Source organism: Falco cherrug, chromosome 3 (assembly GCF_023634085.1).
Source record: "Falco cherrug isolate bFalChe1 chromosome 3, bFalChe1.pri, whole genome shotgun sequence".
NCBI classification, from domain to species: domain Eukaryota; kingdom Metazoa; phylum Chordata; class Aves; order Falconiformes; family Falconidae; genus Falco; species Falco cherrug.
The window spans coordinates 104700765-104718382 of NC_073699.1; the positions used below are offsets into that span (position 1 = coordinate 104700765).

Consider the following 17618-nt stretch of genomic DNA (forward strand, 5'->3'; position numbering starts at 1 on the left):
TGCTGCGGGCTCCCCTGCCAGCGGGCTTCCCCACAGGAGAGCGGCAGCCCGGCCGTCGGGCTGCTCTCCTGGGAATGTCCCGGCCTGAGGCCCCCAGCCTGTCCCCATGGGTGCGGGACCCCTGCGACCTACTCCTGCCCCGACCCCCAACACTGCCCTTCTGCGTGGGCTCTGCCCGCTGCCACTGATCCCAGGCATCCAGGCGGCTTTGCCCTCAGCCTTGACCAGGCCATGGAGCCAAGCACCAATCCGGCTTGAACGGGCTCCTTGTGCCTTCGCCCTGGGCAAACATGGCTCAGCCGAGATGCCACAGGGCCAAACCTGCGCACTCTGCCCAGGGAGCTCAGTCCCCGCAGGGAGCTCTGAGCAGCTGCTGGGGACACGCGTCTGCTTCATCGTTTCTCTCTGCGCAGCTGCATCCTGCTCAGGGCAGTGCTGACCGGAGCCAAGTCTGAGGGTGCTGAAGGGACACTCTGTGGGGACAAGGGCCTTGCGTGAACCGCAGCCACGTCCCAGCCACAGCCCAGGCTGGAGCCAGAGACTGGCTGGCGCTGGGATCGCTGGGAGCCACCATGCGGGGGCATCTCTGCAGGGGGGGGGACATAGGTCGCCTGGGAGGGCATGGTGGTGGCCCTAGGCAGTGGCAAGGTGAGGGCCAGGGCAGGTGAGATTCCCCTCTGGTCTCTGCTCCGGGGGGGCCGTGGCTGCGGCCGGGACCGCGGTGGGGCCAGCAGTGCAAGGGCAGCGGGCTGGGCTGGAGCTGGGCACGGCGCCCACCTCCGCAGGGTCCCCAAGCCCAGACCTTGTCTCCCGGTGCCCGGTGTTCCCCAGTGCTCCCCACTGCCTCCAGCCACTGAAGATCCCAGGCAGCCGGCTGCCCCCATTGCCCATGCCCCTCGTTGCCTTCCCAGCTCCCAGTGCCCCCTAACCCTGGGTCTATGGTGCCCCAAGCAGAGGCGTCAGTCCCACCTCCGGTTGCCCCACGGGGCTGGAGAGGGGGCAGAGACAATTTTGCTTGGAGACTCCTAGTCTGAGGCCGCCATCGACTCTAGGAGAGCTGTGGTGGGACAGCCTGCTCCAGGAGGTGGGTGGCCCTGGCAGGCAGCATTGCTGGGAGATGCGGGGGGCACTGGGAGGTGGGGGGATCTGGCTCCGGGGGGCTGTTGGAGGGTGGTTCCATGTCGGGGCAGGGGGTCGTTACCATAGGGTGTCTGGCTGCCAGGGGCACTCTGTGCAGCCCCCTCGCCGCCTCGTGATGCCCGGACCCTTCCAGGTGCAGCTGCCCCATGCAGGAAGCTGGACTGGTGCCGGGGAAGGTGGCTGGGCCCGTGCTGGAGGAGGGGTGAGCTTGTGCCCAGGCTGGGCTTGTTTCCAGGGCTGGCTCTGTGCCAAGCTTGGCCTTGCCCTGGGGGCTTTTGGGGGTGGGCAAGGAGGAGGGCTGGGACGGATAAATGTGTCCCTCACCTCCTGCAGCCTCACTCAGTGCTCGCTGCACCACAGAAGAAGATGAAGGTCGCAGTTGTCAGCGTGGCCCTGCTGTGCGCCATCCTGCTGTGCGCCCCAGAAGATGCTCAGGTGAGTCCCCAGGGACACGGGGAGGGGGAGGTGGGGGTGTCCAGGCTTGGGATGGGTCTTGACTGCTGGACGTCAGCTCTCCTGTGGAATGACATTGCGGTGGTGAGCGTGAAATGCCCTGACCTGGCCTTTCCCCTTCCCAAGTGCCTCCGGCCTCCCCTGCACCTCCGTCCCTGGGCAATGAAGCTTTCTCCCTGCCACAGTTCCATCTCTTCCTGCCCTTCCTCCTGCAGTTAAGCTTCTGGTGCCTATTGCCCAGGCTCCTCACTGGGTGGTCAGACCTGTCTGCTCTCTGGGGCGGCCTGCACCCGTTTCTTTTCCTGGTGCCCCCACATCCCTCCCTTTTGGGACTCCCCATCCCATCCTTCTGGTCCCTCAGACATCTCCTGCCTGGCATCTCCCCTCTGTCCTACCTGCAGTCCCCAAATGGCCTCCCTCCGATCCTTCACAACACCTTTCTTTCACATCGTTCCCCTCAGTCCTTTGCTGTTCATCCTGTCCACTGTGGTAGTGTCACCAAATTCCCTTGCCTGAACCCACCCCCCCAAACTCTCTCCCAGTCCCCTCGGTTTGGTCCTCTGCAGTCCTCTTCCTTCTGCCCCCACCATCCGCTGTGCTTGACATCCCCGTAGCCCCTCCACTTGAACTCTTTCACCCCTTACTTGCATCCCACGCAGTCCTGTCCCTTCAACACCCCCAGCCCAGTCCCCTGCAGTCTGCTAGTTCACCCCAGTGCAGTGTCTTTGGGTCCCCCCCAGCTGCCTACCCCTCCTGTTTGGAGGTCCCGAATTGCCCACCCTGCCCTTAGGTCAGTCCCCACCCCGGCCCTGGATGAGCAGGTATCCCAGAGGAACCTGGAGAAATGCATCTGGGTGGGGGAGCAGAAGGGATTTTCCCACTCAGACCCACAGGAAGTCATGGGCCTGGGGGTACTGGGGACACATGTGCCCCATGCACAGCCTGACCAAGCTCCAGTACCGACCACCCGTTTTCTCTTCTTCCCTAGGCATTGTCGAAAGTCGATGAAAGCCTTTTTTCGGATGTAAGTAGAGGGGTGGAATTGGAGGGCAGCCAGTCTGGGGAACTGGAGAGCACTTTGGTTCTCCCATCCCTGGCTGGGGTGGGGGACACCTCAGTGACCAGTGAGGTCTCATGGTCTCTCTACAGGAGAGTTTAGTCAAATGGGATGAACTGAAGACAGCTGAGGTGGGTACCATGAGTTCTGCTGGCCCTGGTCCCTCCCTTACATGGCCATGACACTCCATGGCATCCCAGTGTGCCCCAGTGCATCCCAGTGCACCCAAGCATGTCCCTAACCCTCTCTTTCTCCCCAGCCTGCTTTGGCTGACAAGCTGTTAGAGTATTTGCGTGTGAAACGGATGGCTATGGTTCATGTCTAGGTGAGCAGCACCATGGTGTCTCCTGCCCCACAAGGCATCCTGGGCCCCAGGGGATTCCTGAGCCCTGTGGGGTGGGCAGACCTTGGGTATGGGAGAGGGGAACGGGGGACCGTCCCATGATCCATGTCCCAGGGTGAGCTGGGCAGAGCTGCCCCCATGCCTTTCCTTGTGCTCAGCGGGGCTCTGTGGACCCAGGGGGTCACCGTGCAGGCCAGGCAGGGGCTCTGGCGCCTTGCAGAGCCCCAGGATCACCATGAGGGCTGGGCAGGCTTCTGGGAGATTTGGGGGCATCCTGGGGTAAGGGGTTTTGCATGTCATCTCTCTCTGAGGAGAGCCGAGCCCTGTCCTGGGTGTACTGAGGGCTCCAGTTCCCTTCCCCAGGTCTCTGCCGGGCGAGGTGATGGGGATAAGGCCCCTGTGCTGTCCCAGCAGACACTGGGAGTCTCCTTTCGGCTTTGTCTTTCAGGACTGTGACTGGTGGTGACACCCTTGTCCTGTCCCCCTCCAGCGGCATGAGGAGATGATCATCCCTGGATGACCCCACCTGACCCCCTGGGAGCCCCGGTCCATTTCTTTCTAATGACCAATAAACCCCCTCAGCAAAGCTACTGCGTGTCCCTGCGTGTGTCCGTGTCTGTGTCCATGTCCCCTCTCGTCTTCTGTTACAGATATGTCTGGGCATTACCACTGATTTTTACCTTAGGAATTTTTTCCTCACCCCACTGCGTGTGATGAACTTAAGGGTCTTTTCCAACCTAAGTGATTCTATGATTCTGTGATTTCATGTCTTCAGCAGGGTCAACTGTAGGGGGATATTTCCCAGGGGTCTGGGGGGGACCTGAGAGTGCTCAGGGCAGCAGAACGCAAGCGCTGATGGGCACCACCATCCTGTGTCCTTCCCTGGGCTGTGGGGTCGGGGCAGCAGCTGTCGAATGGGAAACCGATAGACAAAGGGGAAGCCAGAAATAAATATGTATCAAGACACAGACCTGAGAGATCAAACACAGCCACAATGGCAAGAAAGAAACTTCATGGCTCAGATGGGCCATTGAGAAACCACGGGCACCATTTCCAGGAAGATCAGCCTGAACTCTCCAAGATTGTGAACTGGGGGGACCCTGTACTGGGAAGGATGTGGGAATCAGCGGAGCTGTGCAAACCCCTAAGGGACGTGCAGGGGAAGGGGGGGCAAGGAGGCATAAAGATGAAGGTCGACAGAAAAGGGTACAAAAGGTGCTGGTCCCATGTGAAATAAATAGTGATACCAATACAGGCTGGAGGGAGGGGGTGAAGGAACTGAGAGCAGCCCAGCAGAGAAGGACTTGGGGGTACTGTTGGATAAAAAGCTGGACGTGAGCCAGCAACATCCTGGGCTGCATCGAAAGAAGTGTGGCCAGCAGGTCAAGGGAGGTGATTCTCACCCTCTACTCCACTCTGGTGAGACCCCACCTGGAGTAGCATGTCCAGCTCTGGAGTCCTCAGTACAAGAAAGGGAATGATCCAAGGAACGGAACACCTCTCCTGTGAGGGAAGGCTGGGAGAGGTGGGGGTTTTGTTCTGGAGAAGAGAAGGCTCAGGAAGGATCTTTTTTCAGCCTTTCAATACTTGAAGGGGGCTTGGAAGAAAGATGGGGACAAACTCTTTAGTAGGGCCTGTTGCAATAGGACAAGGTGGAATGGTTTTAAGCTAAAAGAGGGTAGTTTCAGACCAGATCCAAGGACGGATTTTTTCATGACACAGGCAAGAAAACACTGGCATAGGTTGCCTAGCGAGGTGGTAGATGCCCTGGCACTGGAAACCTTCAAGGTCAGGTTGGACAGGGCTCTGAGCACCCTGATCTAGTTGAAGATGTCCCTGCTCATGGCAGGCAGGTTGGACTGGGTGACCTTTAAAGGTCCCTTCCAACCCAAACGATTCCACGATTCTAGGATAACATGGGGCTGGGCAGTGCACTTGGCTGGCTGAGCCCTGTGCCTCATCACTGCTGTCGGTCCCTCTTCCGTCTTTCCTGTACTATTCCTGCGTATTATCTCTGTCATGCGTGCCTCTATCTGTGTGCTTCAGGGACTCAAGGCATTTTTCTTTTTCATCCATTTCCCTCTGTAAAACAACAGGATACCTCACGGCAGGTCAATGCCAGAGGAGAACGACCAGGCTAAAACTGTATTTGGAAAACCAATGTGGTAAATATTCCACAGCCTCATGGAGGAGACTGCAGGGATGAGAGAGAAACTTCCAGAAGGGCTGTCTGCCCTGCTCAGAGAGGTTGCAAGGGGACAGCACAAGTAGGATGAGCTACACTGTAGACCTGCCTTTAAAGTTTCTTGCCCATCTCTTTGTCAAACCAAAAAAGGTGGAAATGTGCCCCTGTTCCAAAAACATGGGCACGTCTGTTTGGAGACCACAAAACCAGCAGATGGGATCTCCCTGAACAGCACCTTTATGTTAAGGGTCTACCAAATGCCACCCCTTGATGTGCATTGATCGCCAAGGCAGCCTTGACCTCTCCTACGTCAATGTTCCTCGGTTATGGCAGCACGTCCAAGTCATCGATTCTTTTCAAAACAGCTTCAGGATGGAAGTGTCCTCACAGCGTATTTAAACAGGAGAGATAATCCAGCCCCATGTACTCACTATCTGGTGAGCAGCGCACAAAGCAGGAACAGTCAGGATGAAAATCTTCCAGGTGACCGCCCGCTCTTGGGGCAGCTTCCAAAGCAAATACTCAGGTGGATTGCCCTCGGTCATTTCACAGCTGACCCACAACAGGTCTCTTTTCTATAGGCAGCGTCCCGTAAAGATATAAGCACGTCTAATCCTTGAGAAATATATAACGTCAGTGAAGAATCCGAGCCATTTCGAGTTCTTGTGAGCCGCTGATCAGTGGATTTTTATTTATCTCTTGTCATGCAGATAAAACCAGACAGGCTTTCATTAAAGCCCTGACAGGAGCCTGTATTTTCATGGGAACAAACCCAGCGACACCGGGACTTCACGCATTTGATGCCGCTGCTGCTCAGTGCGGCTGGTGGCTTTGCTGGCTGTTACACGTGGCTACTTCTGTCAGGTGCCTGTAGAGAGAAGTGAATACGTGCCGTATCTCCTGAGCCAGACCTTGGTGGCCCTATTTCCTCCCAGTGCCAGCCCACGGCACCAGCAAAGGTGCTGGTCCTCTCGTTATGCAGAGGTAAATAAATATTGTGCTGTTGTCTCTCTCCTCTGACGGCTGTGTGGGAGAGGAAGGAGGGGCAGCAGAGCCTGTTGATCCCAACATGCCCATCTTGATGGCGAGCGTGTCCCTGCTCACGGAGGTACCAGCTGTTCCCGCTGTTGTTTGGGCCACTTGTGTCCTTGAAAGAGATGCTGCCCACTGCAGTAGCTGACACCATGGGGCCTCCTAACCTCTTGTGCTCTAAGGCCGGATCCTGCTGTTTGCAGTGCTACCCTGTTGTCGCTGCTCCCTCAGGGAGCGTTGCCATGAACGCCCAGCATACCTTCCAGCCTTCAGCAGAAGAGCCCGTCAGGGCCTGAGGCTTGTGGAGGTGCAGGAGCAGGGAGGGCAGTCGGGGCTGCACATTCCTACCAAGGTGTCAAATCCTTCTCCCTGCCCTGTGTGAAAGGTTTCTCTGCCCATGGGAGCTGGGGTAGGCGACAGCCCCAGCTGAGGGAGAGGGACCCTGGCTCAGATTTAGCAGCGCCTGCTTTCTGGGAGGGACACAAAATACCCTCAGGCATGGCAACAGGAACACATGAGCCCCCTCCCAGGGAGGGTCTTCTCCAAGCCAGGGGCTGGATGTCAGCTTTGGGCTGCAGCTCATGTCTCTTGGGAATCCTTTCTTCCTCCCCATGGGCTCTCCTTCCTCTGCCTCCCAGGCAAAGGTCCCCCCAGTCCCTCCTGCTCCCACCCCCCCTGCATCTGCACACAGGTGCTGCACCGACACAAACCCAAAGGATGCTGCAGGAGGGTAGTTGGATGGGGCTGGAGCACAGGAGGGGGAGGGGTCCTGGGGATGCTGTGGCGCCTCACAGCTCTGGGGCTGTGACAGGAGCACTTGGGATCCGTGAAGGACCGAGGCAGCAGGAGCAGCCTGTGGAGACGGGGGTCCTTGAAGGGGCAATCCCAGCTCCACACGCTCCAGCGAGTGGCTCTGCGCCCTGTACCAGGGCAGTGAGGGGATCAAGCTGTCTCCTTACCACTGTGGGAGGTGATTCACAGACCACGATCCCCTGTGGGGCTGGCCAGGGTGCCCAGGGCACCATCAGCCACCTTAGGGCTCACCCCAACACAGAAGCTCTGTTGTGGCTGCTCTGCCATGGGACCAGCACGGTCCAGGCAGGTCCTGGGGGGGAGAAGAGCAACTGGGGAACCCCAGGGTGAAGAGATGGGCACTCACGGGAATTTGCAGAGCGATGTTTTTGCTGGACACTGTGGCTGGCAGGATGGAACTGTCTCCATCAGCAGGAATGTTCCCCAGGGACCATGGGCTCTTGCAGCCCCACAGCCTGACCCCGAGCCCCCTCCCCCTGAGACGTGCCCCTTCCCCAGCGCCTTGTCTTTGCATTCTGCTCCTCCAGAGCAGCCTCAGGGAGACACCACTGAGCACCAGCTCTGGCTCAAACCCCCAAAAGGCTTTTAGTAAGAACAAATACGGGGCATAAAAACAGGGTAATGAAAGCAGGGGGTGCCTGGCTGTTTCTGCTACCCGTGGGAAAAGGGGGATGGTTCCCTCCTGCTCACAGCTCTCCCAGCTGCACTGACCTCGCATCCCTCCCTGGTGCCACAGCCTCTGTGTCCTCAGGAGGATGTGCCAGAGACACTTCTTCAGCATCGTCATAGCCTGCGCTCTCCAGGGACAGGGACCAGGCACCTTCCACAGCTCCAGGAGCCCCAGCACTTCTCTGGGAGGGCAGGTTTGCCCCTGCAGGCACCAAGGCAGGGCAATGAACAGGTGCCCCTCCTGGTCTGCGTATCACCTTCCTCTCTTCTCACCAGTCCTGAGGTGTTCAGCTCCATTTCCCATGCCCAGACCCCCCTGCCCTCCCCAAGGAAAACTCCCGGGGCAGGTTCCCCCATCCCAGGGTTCTGGGTTCTCAGTATTCATCCAGCACCAGGGATAGTGCCCCAGGAACCGCAGCACTCTCTTTCCCTCTCACCTCCAGGTGCATCCATGGGCCCTGCTCCCTCCTCTGGTGCCACGGGCATTTCCCAGTCTCCCTGCCTGGACACAGGATCCTCCCCAGGGCCAGAAGCCTCCCTAACATCATCATAGCCATCTGCTTGGTAACCTCCAGGCGGGTCAAGGACATCTGAAAGGAGAGGGGACCCGGTGACAGTGAGAAGGAACCTGCAGAGTGGAAGACGGGAGGGCACAGGGCTCAGGCACTGATGCAGGCAGCACCACAGGAGACTCCCCCCCGCCATGTCCTCCTCCACTCTGATGGTGACATCCCTGTTCTTCACACATCTCCAGGGGGGCGAGAGCCACTCCTTCCCACACCGTTACCTGGTGCTGGCCCCAGACCATCCTCCTCCTTGCTGTCCTGGGGGTAGGGCTGCAGCTTGATTGGGAACCCCTCTGAATAGGAGCCTGGAGAGAGGTGCAGCAGGTGTGAGCACTCTGCTGACCAGGCTTGTGGTCAGTGCTACTGGGGACAGGGGACCCACGGAACCAGGGCTGAGTGGGGAGAAGGGCTCAGGACTCCCCCCACTGCCCTGGGACAAATGCTGTCCCAGAGTGGCCCCCAGAGCATCTTCCCTCACCCCTCAGGTGTCACACAGGGTGCGGAGGCAGGCAGAGGGGGGCTGTTCCCAGCTGGGATGGGAAGAGCTGGTGGGGAGGAAGCTCCTCTGTTGGGCTCAGGACCTGGCTGCTCTCCCCACAGACCCACCACTGCAGACGGACATGGGTTGGGGGTGAGGAGGCAGACCCTGGCAGATGTGCCCCCCATGAGGGACCCACACCTACCTGAGCCCCTGAATTTCGCCTCTTTCTCCCACGCCAGTCTGTAATTGATTTCCTCATACACAGCCGCAGGGAAGGGCTCCCAAGATGTCCCAGAGCCCACAGAGAGAGGCAGGGCTGGACCAGGGACAGGCAGAGAGGGGACAGGATCATGCTCTGCTCCCCCAGCTTTGGTCCACTGGGCCAGCAAAAGGCCGTCGTCACAGCACAGCCCCGCTGCCCTCTGGTCACAGCTACCACTTCCCCAGTGAGGGCATGGAGATGGTCTGGGGCAGCACCCGCCGCCCAGAGATGGTACGTGTGCCCCTCTGGCCCCAAGCCCACGTGCTGAGCTTGGAGCAGCTCCCATCTTCCCTCTCCCGCTGGATCTGCCCCCTCTCTGCCCCATGGATCCAGAGCACAGCCCCTGCCCTGCCGTGGGGAGGTCAGGGCTGGGCAGAAGAACGAGCACCTGGGGGCCTGATGCCGTGGGGATTGACCCTGCTGCCCTGTGCTCCTCCTGGCACCCGCCCCTGCCACAGAGCCCCCTGCCCCGAGTGCCGCCAGTGTGATGTCCTCGCCTGTCTCCCCTCTGCTCCCATTTCTGTCCTTGCCCCATCCTTAACTCCTCCTGTGTCTGGACTCTCTCTGCCCCTTGCTGCTGGTGGCCTGTGGTCAGGCAGCGAGGCCATACACGGGAACGAAGGTGGCACACACTTTTATCCCCCCCAGCTCTGCCTGTGCCACTCACCAGCACCTCACAGCACCCCTGGCCTTGCCATGGCGCATCTTTCCCCCAGGGCCACTGAGGAAGGACCCACCTTTGCGCCAAGCCCTGGCGCTTTGTATTTGCCCAACCAGGAGGGCCAGGAGCAGGCAGAGAAGGCCCCCCAGGATGATGCAGATGACGACAGGTAATGAGATGCTCCTGCTGCCAGTCAGATGCTCTGGGGTGGGATCTGCGTGGCAGGAACACAAAAAGGGCAGCAGCAAGCCTGGGAGAGGTGGGGGGATAGGACACTCTGGTCCTGACCTCCACTACACTGGGGTAGACAATGGAGTGATGGAGAAACTGGGTAAATGACACCCCTCCCCAACCCCTGCCCCCACCACCACTACCTCCATGCCTCTTCTTGGGAGTTTCACGCCCCAGCAAGGGGCCAGTGCTGGTGGGAAGGACAGGATACCTGTTTGGGAAGCTGGTGCTGCTGTTCTGAGTGGAGCTGCAGAGGAAGAGAAGGGGAGTTGGGCTGAGAGGGTGGGCGTGCAGGTACCAGGGGGCCTCCTCTCAGACATGCCGTGTGTGTGTGTGTGTGTGCGTCTGTTCCTGGCATATCCCACCCAAACTGCCCCTCCTCCAGGTGGTGGGGACAGAGTCCAGGGTCCTGCTCTGGGTATAGGGCAGGATGCGTGCAGGTAGCCTGGTAGGTGCCCCTGGGGGCTTCAGGGTCCTGCAGGCAGAAGCCAGAGGACATCCAGCCCCACTGGAGGGGCTGCTGCCCAGCTGGCTCCCGTGCCCCACAGGGATGGCCTTGTTCTTAGGACCTCTGGAGGTGCGATAGGACCCAGTGGGGAAAACACCTTCCCTGGTTCCTCGCCAACAGCCCCGTGAGGGTTCCCAGCCCCGCAGCTCACCCGAGCAGCGCACAGAAGCATCCTCCTTGTGCCGGCACGCACCGCTGTCCCCAGGCTGTGCCCAGCAATCCTGCAGAGACAGCTCTGTCCCCCGGCACTCCACCTTCTCCAGCCAGATGGGGCCCATCCCCTGCCCAAACGCAGCCTCGTCCAGGGCAGACACCGCAGGGCCGCAGCCCAGCTGCCTACACGCCACCTCAGCATCCTGCATGTCCCAGGAGTCATCGCACACCGTCCCCCAGGAGCCGCGGTGCCAGATCTCCACCCTGCCCGAGCACTTGTCCTCGCCTCCCATGGCACGAATCTTCTCCCTGTCTGGAGAAGGCAGAGACCTCCCAGAGCACCAGGAAGCAGGCAGAGCCCCACCAGGTGAGGGGGACACACACAGGAGCAGCTACCTGTGCAGCTCGTGGAGTTTGGGCATGGGGGCTCCAGGGTCGGGGGTGCTTCTGTCCAACTCCCTACAGAAGGAAATGCTGCAGTGAAGGGGCTGCTGAGGGGAGGGTCATACAGCAGAGAGTGGGGCTGAGCTCTGCTCCTGCCTCCCCGCATCGCCTCACTCTCAACGGTGGTCACACAGGGGACATGCACGGCAATGTGGGGGACCCTGACTGCTCATCCCCAAAGGGGTCGTGGCTCACAGAGCAGCAGGAGGGTATCCATGGAGGGTATGCTCCTTGGGGCCCTGGCTGGTCTCTCTGGAGACCTCGCCTGGAGACCCCCAGGTGCTGCTGCGAGCCTGGCTGGCAACTGCTGGTGAACGTGTGGGGCTCTGCGAGCTGGAGTCCCATTTGTGCCACCAGCAGCAGCAGGGTCTGGCAAGTAAAGTAAAAGCCCCGGTGGCCCCCTTTCTGTGCTTGATGGCACCCAGCAGGGAGCATGGGCTGGGGGGGATGCATGTGCCCAGGTAGCTCAGTTACCGTTGCAGGTGATGTAGGTCTCATCTCGCAGGTCACGGCAAGACTGTGGGTTCCAGGGAGAAGAGGGGCACTGCCAGAAAGAGCTGATTCTCTCCTCACACTGCACGTGATCCAGCCAGGTGGGGCCGGACACCCTACCATAGGGTAGGCGCATTTCCAGAGACCCTCTGTTCCCACAGCCCAGCTCCTTGCATGCCAGCGACACCGTTTTGGGAGTCACTGAGTTGGAGCAAACGCCACCCCATGTGCCATTGTAGAAAACTTGCAGCCGCCCGGAGCAATTGTTGCTGTTCTCCAGCCTCAGGGCCATGAAATCTGGGAGGAAAGACCCCAAAACCTAACAGGCTACTCTGGGGCTCTGGGGGCAGAGAAGCCTCTTCACCCAACACACACACACACACACACAGAGCAGGCTCTCAGCTGGGCAGAGGCACCTCCCTTTTGCCAGGGGACAATGATGTCCCTGATGGCCGGACACCCACGCCCTCCCTGACAACCCTTGGGGACACCTGGTGGGACCAAGGAGGTTCATGCAGGGGCACCCCCAGGACAGGCTGAGGCAGGAGGGGCTCAGAGACAGCCAGGAACAGCCTCAGCCATTGCCAGCTTTCCCCTTGTTCCCACTTCCCCAGGCACAGGGATCCCACCACAGCTCCTGGCACACACCTGAGCAGATGACTCCTGCGTCCTCTTTGTGCCCACAGTCCTGCTGCTCCCAGGACACTGCTGGGCAATCCCAGAGAGCAGATTCATTCCCAGAGCAGTTCACGTTGTCCAGCCAGATCTCCCCGGAGCCTGCCCCGAATTGAGCGAAGCGAACGGCATCCACTGCCCCTCCGCAGTCCAGCTGGCGGCAAACGACGGTGGCATCAAGCAGGTCCCAGCCATCATCGCAGACAGTGCCCCAGCTGCCCTGGTTGTAGACCTCCACTCTCCCGGCGCAGCGCCCAGGCCCGTCCACCAGCCGGATTTGCCAACTCCCTGTGGTGGGAAGAAACCCCGGCTGCCATCAGGGGCTGGTGTCCACCCAGCCCAGAGCCTGCGGGGGGGGATGGGCAGGGGGGTCTGGGCAGTGCCACTCACCTGAGCAAACCACCCCCACGTCCTCCATCATCTCCGCCACCCGCGCATTCTTGGGCAGGGAGGTGCGGCAGGCGGTCAGGCTGGTCTCCTGCCCTGCACACCGGACCCCTCGCAGCCCCACGGGGCCCCTCCCTCTCTGAGCCTTCAGGGGTTTGTAGGCTGCCGTCGCTGCTCCACACCGCAGCTGCTGGCACACCACATTGGCCTCCTGCATGTCCCAGTTGTCATCCAGGACTCTGCCCCATGTCCCGTGGTGGAAGATCTCCACTCGCCCGTTACACCGGCTCTCCCCACCCACCAGTCGCAGGGATTTGGAGTCAGCTGGGCCTGGGAAGAGCAGCCATGGTCCAGCCTTGGTGGCATTGGTGGCATGCCTCCAGGCTCTGATCCTTGGAGCTTGCCTGCCTATCCCCAGCCCTCCACAAGGAGCTCCTGGGCCAGGGCTCCATGGGGCTGGTTGCCACTTCCTGAGCCTTCCTGAATGAGGTGCCAGCCTTGCTCTTGGCAGGGCAGAGTCACAGAGCATCCCCCTGCCAAGGCAGGTCCCGTGGGAGGGACCAGCGTGGGCCAGGGGTGGGCAGTGCCACAACAGGCTTTGCCCAGCCTCAGCACTGTCACTGCTGAGACCCAGCACAGCCCGCATGGCTCTGCCTGTCCGTGTCCCTGGGAATGGGGACCGGGAGCCGGCGTCCCTGGCAGGGAGCAGAGCGAGGGGGGCCTGCCCAAGCGAGCGGTACAAGCCTGGGGCTTGTGCTGAGCAGGGGGCAAAGCCTGTCTGTTAAAGAAAATGTATCTGGAATTAAGAAATTTAAATTAAGACTTTTAAAGTGCTGAAGCTGCTGAATGGCAGAACCAAGCCTCGTCCCTAGTGTAGCCCTGATCCAAGGCTGGTTTAAAACTTGGTCAAGTTCATCAGTGGCAGAACAGAGAAGCAACAGATGATCAATTTGTGCACACAGGTGCTCCCAGAAATGTGGGTGTTTCTAGGAAAAATTAGTATACAAATAGGAATATTCATATTAGTATTCAATATTACTAGGAGTAATCAGAGTATTCAGAATTAGTGAATAGGAATTGCTTGTTCAAAGACGAAGCGTGCTTGAAGGAGTGTGTGAGTTAAAGCAGCAGAAAGAAGATCACGATCCGAGGAGGAGCCTGGAACCGAGGAGATGAATCCCCTGGGACAGGGTCAAGTGATGGATTTGCAGAATTGACAGGACCAAAGGAAACTCCTAAAAACTTCAGACACCAACTAATGGTTTGATAAGTGTCTATAAGCCATGCTGTATCGCTTGGTTCTCTGCCACTCACTGGGGTGGTGGCCCAGCTCCGAGTGGTAATGAAAGCAAGCCCAGCGGTAACCACATCCGCGTGTTTTCCCTTTAACACCAGCCCCACTTGAAGCTCAGCCCCTTGGTGTGCTGCTCCTGCTGGGGGCACCCCGGCAGACCCTGTGGTGGTCAGCTTGGGCTCTGAGCATATCCCTGGGGGGCTGGGACAGGGCCGTCTGCAGCCAGAGGAGTGGGGACAAGCCCTGCAGCCCTGTCCCAGGCCCATCCCACCATGGATGAGTCTGAATGGTGGAGTCCTGGCCGTGGATCCAGGGCTGGAACTGCCACCTTGAATGGCAAAGACACCTGCCCCTATTCAGTCCTCTGCTCTCCCACAGCAGAGCCGTCAGTCCGAGCGGGGAAAGCCCTCCAGATTGCTCCTGGTGGAATCCTGGCACTGGCACGGGGTACCCTGCTTTGGGTTGCTGTCTTGCATTCAAGAGGGAAATGGAATTAACCCATTTTTTGTTCTCCCAGCACTCACCTGAGCAAATGACAGCGGCTTCATCCTCACGGGAGCAGGGTGAGGCCCCCAGGGTGGTCATGGAGCACTGCCCCAGGTGCTCTTCAGTCCCGTTACAGTGAAATGAATCTCTCCAGATGGGGCCAGTTCCTCTCCCAAAGCGCCCTCGCTCGGGAATGGTCTCCGCAAACCCGCAGTTGAGGTGACGACAGAGAACGTGGGCATCCAAGAGATCCCAGCGGGAGGCACAGAGGCTGCCCCAGGTCCCCTGCACCTGGACCTCCACCCTCCCCTCGCACGCTGTGCCATTGTTCAGCCTGAACCCCGTGTACTCTGGGAACAGAGAAGGACGAGGCAGGGCAGACCTGTGCTCTCGCTCCCTCAGCAGCTGGAGGAGAGGCCAAGCGGAGGAGACCCTGCCCTTCTCTTCCTTCTGCATCACTTTAGGGCTGCAGGCAACCACGTCACGCCTGCCATCCTCACGCCTGGCGCAGCACCCTCCCTGCCCTACTCCCCTGTCCCCAGCATCACCCTCCTGTTTGACGCCCCAGCAGGAATCCTTACGTGTACAGATGATGCCAGCGGCGTTCCCGTGGGTGCAAGGCTGGTCCCTGGGAGGTCCCCTGGGGCAGGAGACGAGGAGGGATTCATTCCCCATGCACTGCAGTAGTCCGTTCCACATGGGACCGGCGTGCTCTCCAAAGGGAGCTGCCCCGACCACGGACAGGGCTGCGCCGCACTGCAGCTCCCTGCAGACCACATCAGCGGCTTTGGGACCAAAGTCTGAGTCACAGACGGCTCTCCAGCTGCCCCTGCTATGGATCTCCACGCGTCCTGAGCAGGGGCTGTCACCTCCAGTCAGCTGGACAAATCCTGGAGAAATCAAAGACTCCTAGGAGTCCCTCGAGCCCTCTGGCAGTTACATGCCCACGTCCCATCTCCAAGGCAGCTGCAGGCAAAAAGCCCACCACACCCCCGCAGAGCTCCCAGGGGGTGCTGGTGTCCCAGACATGCCAGGGCCCCCCTGCTGCTCCTCAGACATCAGCACGGCACTTGTGGGTTTCCTTCTCTCCCAAACCCCCAGCCCCAGGGGCGGCTCAAAGCCTGACACCGGGCATGGCAGCACCCAGAGCACCAGAGCCCAAGGAGACCCTGCCCCGGGGCTGTGGGTGGCCGCGTGAGCTGCTCTCAGTGCCACTGGCCTCAGGGGACCTGGTCCTCAGCACTGTGAGAGAGGTCCTGGCTGAATGGGAGGAGAAAGATGGGAACCAACAGAGGCTGCGGGCCCAGGGCACCCACAGAGGGTGGGCTGCGCCACATCAGGGGTCAGGCAAGGGCAGGTTCCCGCTGGCCCTTCCTCAGGGCTCAAGGAAACCAGCAATGACTGTCCCAGCCTAGCAGTGTGACCAGCCACACCAGGCCATTCCCCAGTGCCCCCCGTTTCCCTGAGGGCACATCCAGGTGCCTTCCCCCACCCCAGCCGCAAAGGTGGGCGATTGGCTGGCCCCATACCTGAACAGATCACTCCAGCATCCAAACTGTGGTTACAGTCCTCCTGGTACTCTCTTCTGTTTGTGCAGTCAGACAGGGCACGCTCTGTGCCGCGGCAGTGAACGCCAAACATCCAGACAGGGCCAGATCCTGGCCCGAAGTATTCGTACTTAGGAGCTCCCACAGCAGACCCACAACCCAGCTGGTTACAAACCACCGTAGCATCCTTCATGTCCCAGAATACACCACACACGGTCCCCCACTGGCCTTGTTGCTTCACCTCCACTCTCCCAGCACAGCGCCTGCCGCCGTTCACCAGCCTCACCTCTGCAGCCCCTTCAAATATCAACACAGGATGGGTCAGGAGAGGTCTCCGCGGCCCAGACTGGATCACGGGCACGTGGATGGGAACCCTTCACCCTCTGGGTGATCCCCAGGGCGGTGTGGGTGTGAGAGTCCCTCCTCTCCCCGCAGGCTGCAAAAAGCCTGGGGGTGCCCGGTGAGAGACCTGCTGGGCCGTTGAGCACCCCATAGCCTGCAGCACCTTCTCCCACTGCCTCTTGCCCATGCCCACCCATACGGCACATCCAGCCCTGCACCGGGCACCCTCTCCTCCCCAGCCCATCAACCTCTGCACGGTGCCATGTCCCCAGGCCCTCATCCCTCTCTCCCAACCAAAGGGACATAGGGAAAGGCATAGCACTAGCTGAATGAAGCCCCTTCTCCCCCTCGCCTCAGTGGCACCTGCAAAGAAACCCCATTCCCAGCGGTGTCCCAACAACCGCGCTGCTGCCTGCTGACCCCAGGCTGTGGGACAAGGGACCCCAGGCTTACCCCTGCACAGCTGCACCCAGGGCAGCAGCCACAGCACCTGAAAGAACAGGAGTCCCTCCTTCCCCATCCTGAGCTGCACCTCACTCCCTGTCACGGCTCCTGGGCACTGACAGGGACGATGACGCCAGGAGGCTAATATACCCCTGCAGATGCCGACCCAGCTGCAGGAGGAGCCAATAGAAGCAGCAGCACCTTTTTAGACGCTATCCGGAGCTATCTCCCCCTCCGACACAGGCTAGCCCTCCAATGAATTTCTCCAGCACTGTTCATGACCATATATGAGGGACACATGTCTGTCCTGAGGTGGGCGTCATGGTTGCTGCAGCGGGAGATTGTTGTGGGACAAGCTGGGTGTGGAGGGCAAATGAGTCTGTCACCCCCTTGCACCCCTCTACGGGGACTGGGAGCACTGGGCATCTCCTGCGCTTGGCTCATCCAAGAAGTCAAGAGGCCAAGAGGCCATCTGCCCCTGAGCGGTGGGAACCACAACACTGAAACCGCTCTGGGGTCTGCATCAGGACAGGAAGGAAACAGCCCCTGCCCCTGCTACAGACCCCACCGTGCTGGGAGCAGTGGCTGGGAAAGATCCTTGCCCAGGGAAAGAGCTTCATCCCAGGAGCTCTGGCTGGCTTGTCCCACCTTGAAGCACCCCACGGTGGGTCCCCTGCAGGAGCTGCACCATGTCCCCGTCACGGCAGCAGACATGCCACCCAAAGGCTCAGAAGTGTCCCTGCCTCTCAGCATGTCACCCAGGAGCCGTTATTCCCCTGGGCAGATTGGGAGCTGGAGCCTGCAGGTGTACAAACCACAGCCCACGTGGCTTCGCGGCGTCCGCCGCGCTCCCCCCGCAGCGCCTGGGTGAGAAGCCTGTGGTTTCCTCCTGGCAGCATGCTCAGGCACATCCCTGCAAGAGATGGAGCCAGGCAGCTCCTGTCCCTCAGGAT

General features: G+C 60.1%; 1 protein-coding gene and 1 long non-coding RNA gene across 13 annotated transcripts; one reads left to right on the forward strand and one right to left on the reverse strand.

The window, feature by feature from the left end:
• The first annotated feature begins 1487 nt into the window (after nt 1-1487).
• LOC129735536 (uncharacterized) lies at nt 1488-3564 on the forward strand. The gene is made up of 5 exons (XR_008731229.1): nt 1488-1575; nt 2582-2617; nt 2743-2781; nt 2910-2975; nt 3442-3564. It is a non-coding gene; the product is annotated as an uncharacterized LOC129735536 (long non-coding RNA).
• Nucleotides 1542-16771, reverse strand: LOC106631172 (antigen WC1.1-like). Of its 12 annotated transcripts, none has more exons than XR_008731226.1 (16): nt 16675-16771; nt 15862-16176; nt 14371-15222; nt 12556-12882; nt 12139-12453; nt 11473-11787; nt 10951-11013; nt 10553-10867; nt 10105-10140; nt 9739-9876; nt 8942-9055; nt 8480-8563; nt 8130-8282; nt 7735-7894; nt 6470-6680; nt 4056-6046 (listed from the first exon to the last, which is right to left on the reverse strand). XR_008731226.1 is itself a non-coding variant. In XM_055703948.1 (16 exons), the coding sequence occupies exons 1-16, from the start codon at nt 16739-16741 to the stop codon at nt 6664-6666; spliced, it is 3414 nt and encodes a 1137-aa protein (XP_055559923.1). In that variant the 5' UTR covers nt 16742-16771; the 3' UTR covers nt 6533-6663. The 12 variants fall into 12 exon arrangements, 9 of the variants coding, with proteins under 9 accessions (XP_055559925.1, XP_055559926.1, XP_055559922.1 ...); XR_008731227.1 differs by lacking the exon at nt 4056-6046 and adding an exon at nt 6197-6325; XM_055703948.1 differs by lacking the exon at nt 4056-6046 and adding an exon at nt 6921-7063 and having other exon boundaries at nt 6533-6680.
• Between the last annotated feature and the right edge of the window lie 847 nt (nt 16772-17618).

What these genes read in the sequence shown, in the direction of transcription:
- LOC106631172 (XM_055703946.1), bottom strand. Translation starts at nt 16,741, where the DNA reads ATGGGGAAGGAGGGACTCCTGTTCTTTCAGGTGCTGTGGCTGCTGCCC. An exon ending in CTGGGTGCAGCTGTGCAGGG is followed by an intron (nt 16,177 to 16,674) that starts GTAAGCCTGGGG and finishes TGATATTTGAAG; the next exon opens with GGGCTGCAGAGGTGAGGCTG. An exon ending in TGCTTCTGTGCGCTGCTCGG is followed by an intron (nt 10,141 to 10,552) that starts GTGAGCTGCGGG and finishes CTTCCTCTGCAG; the next exon opens with CTCCACTCAGAACAGCAGCA.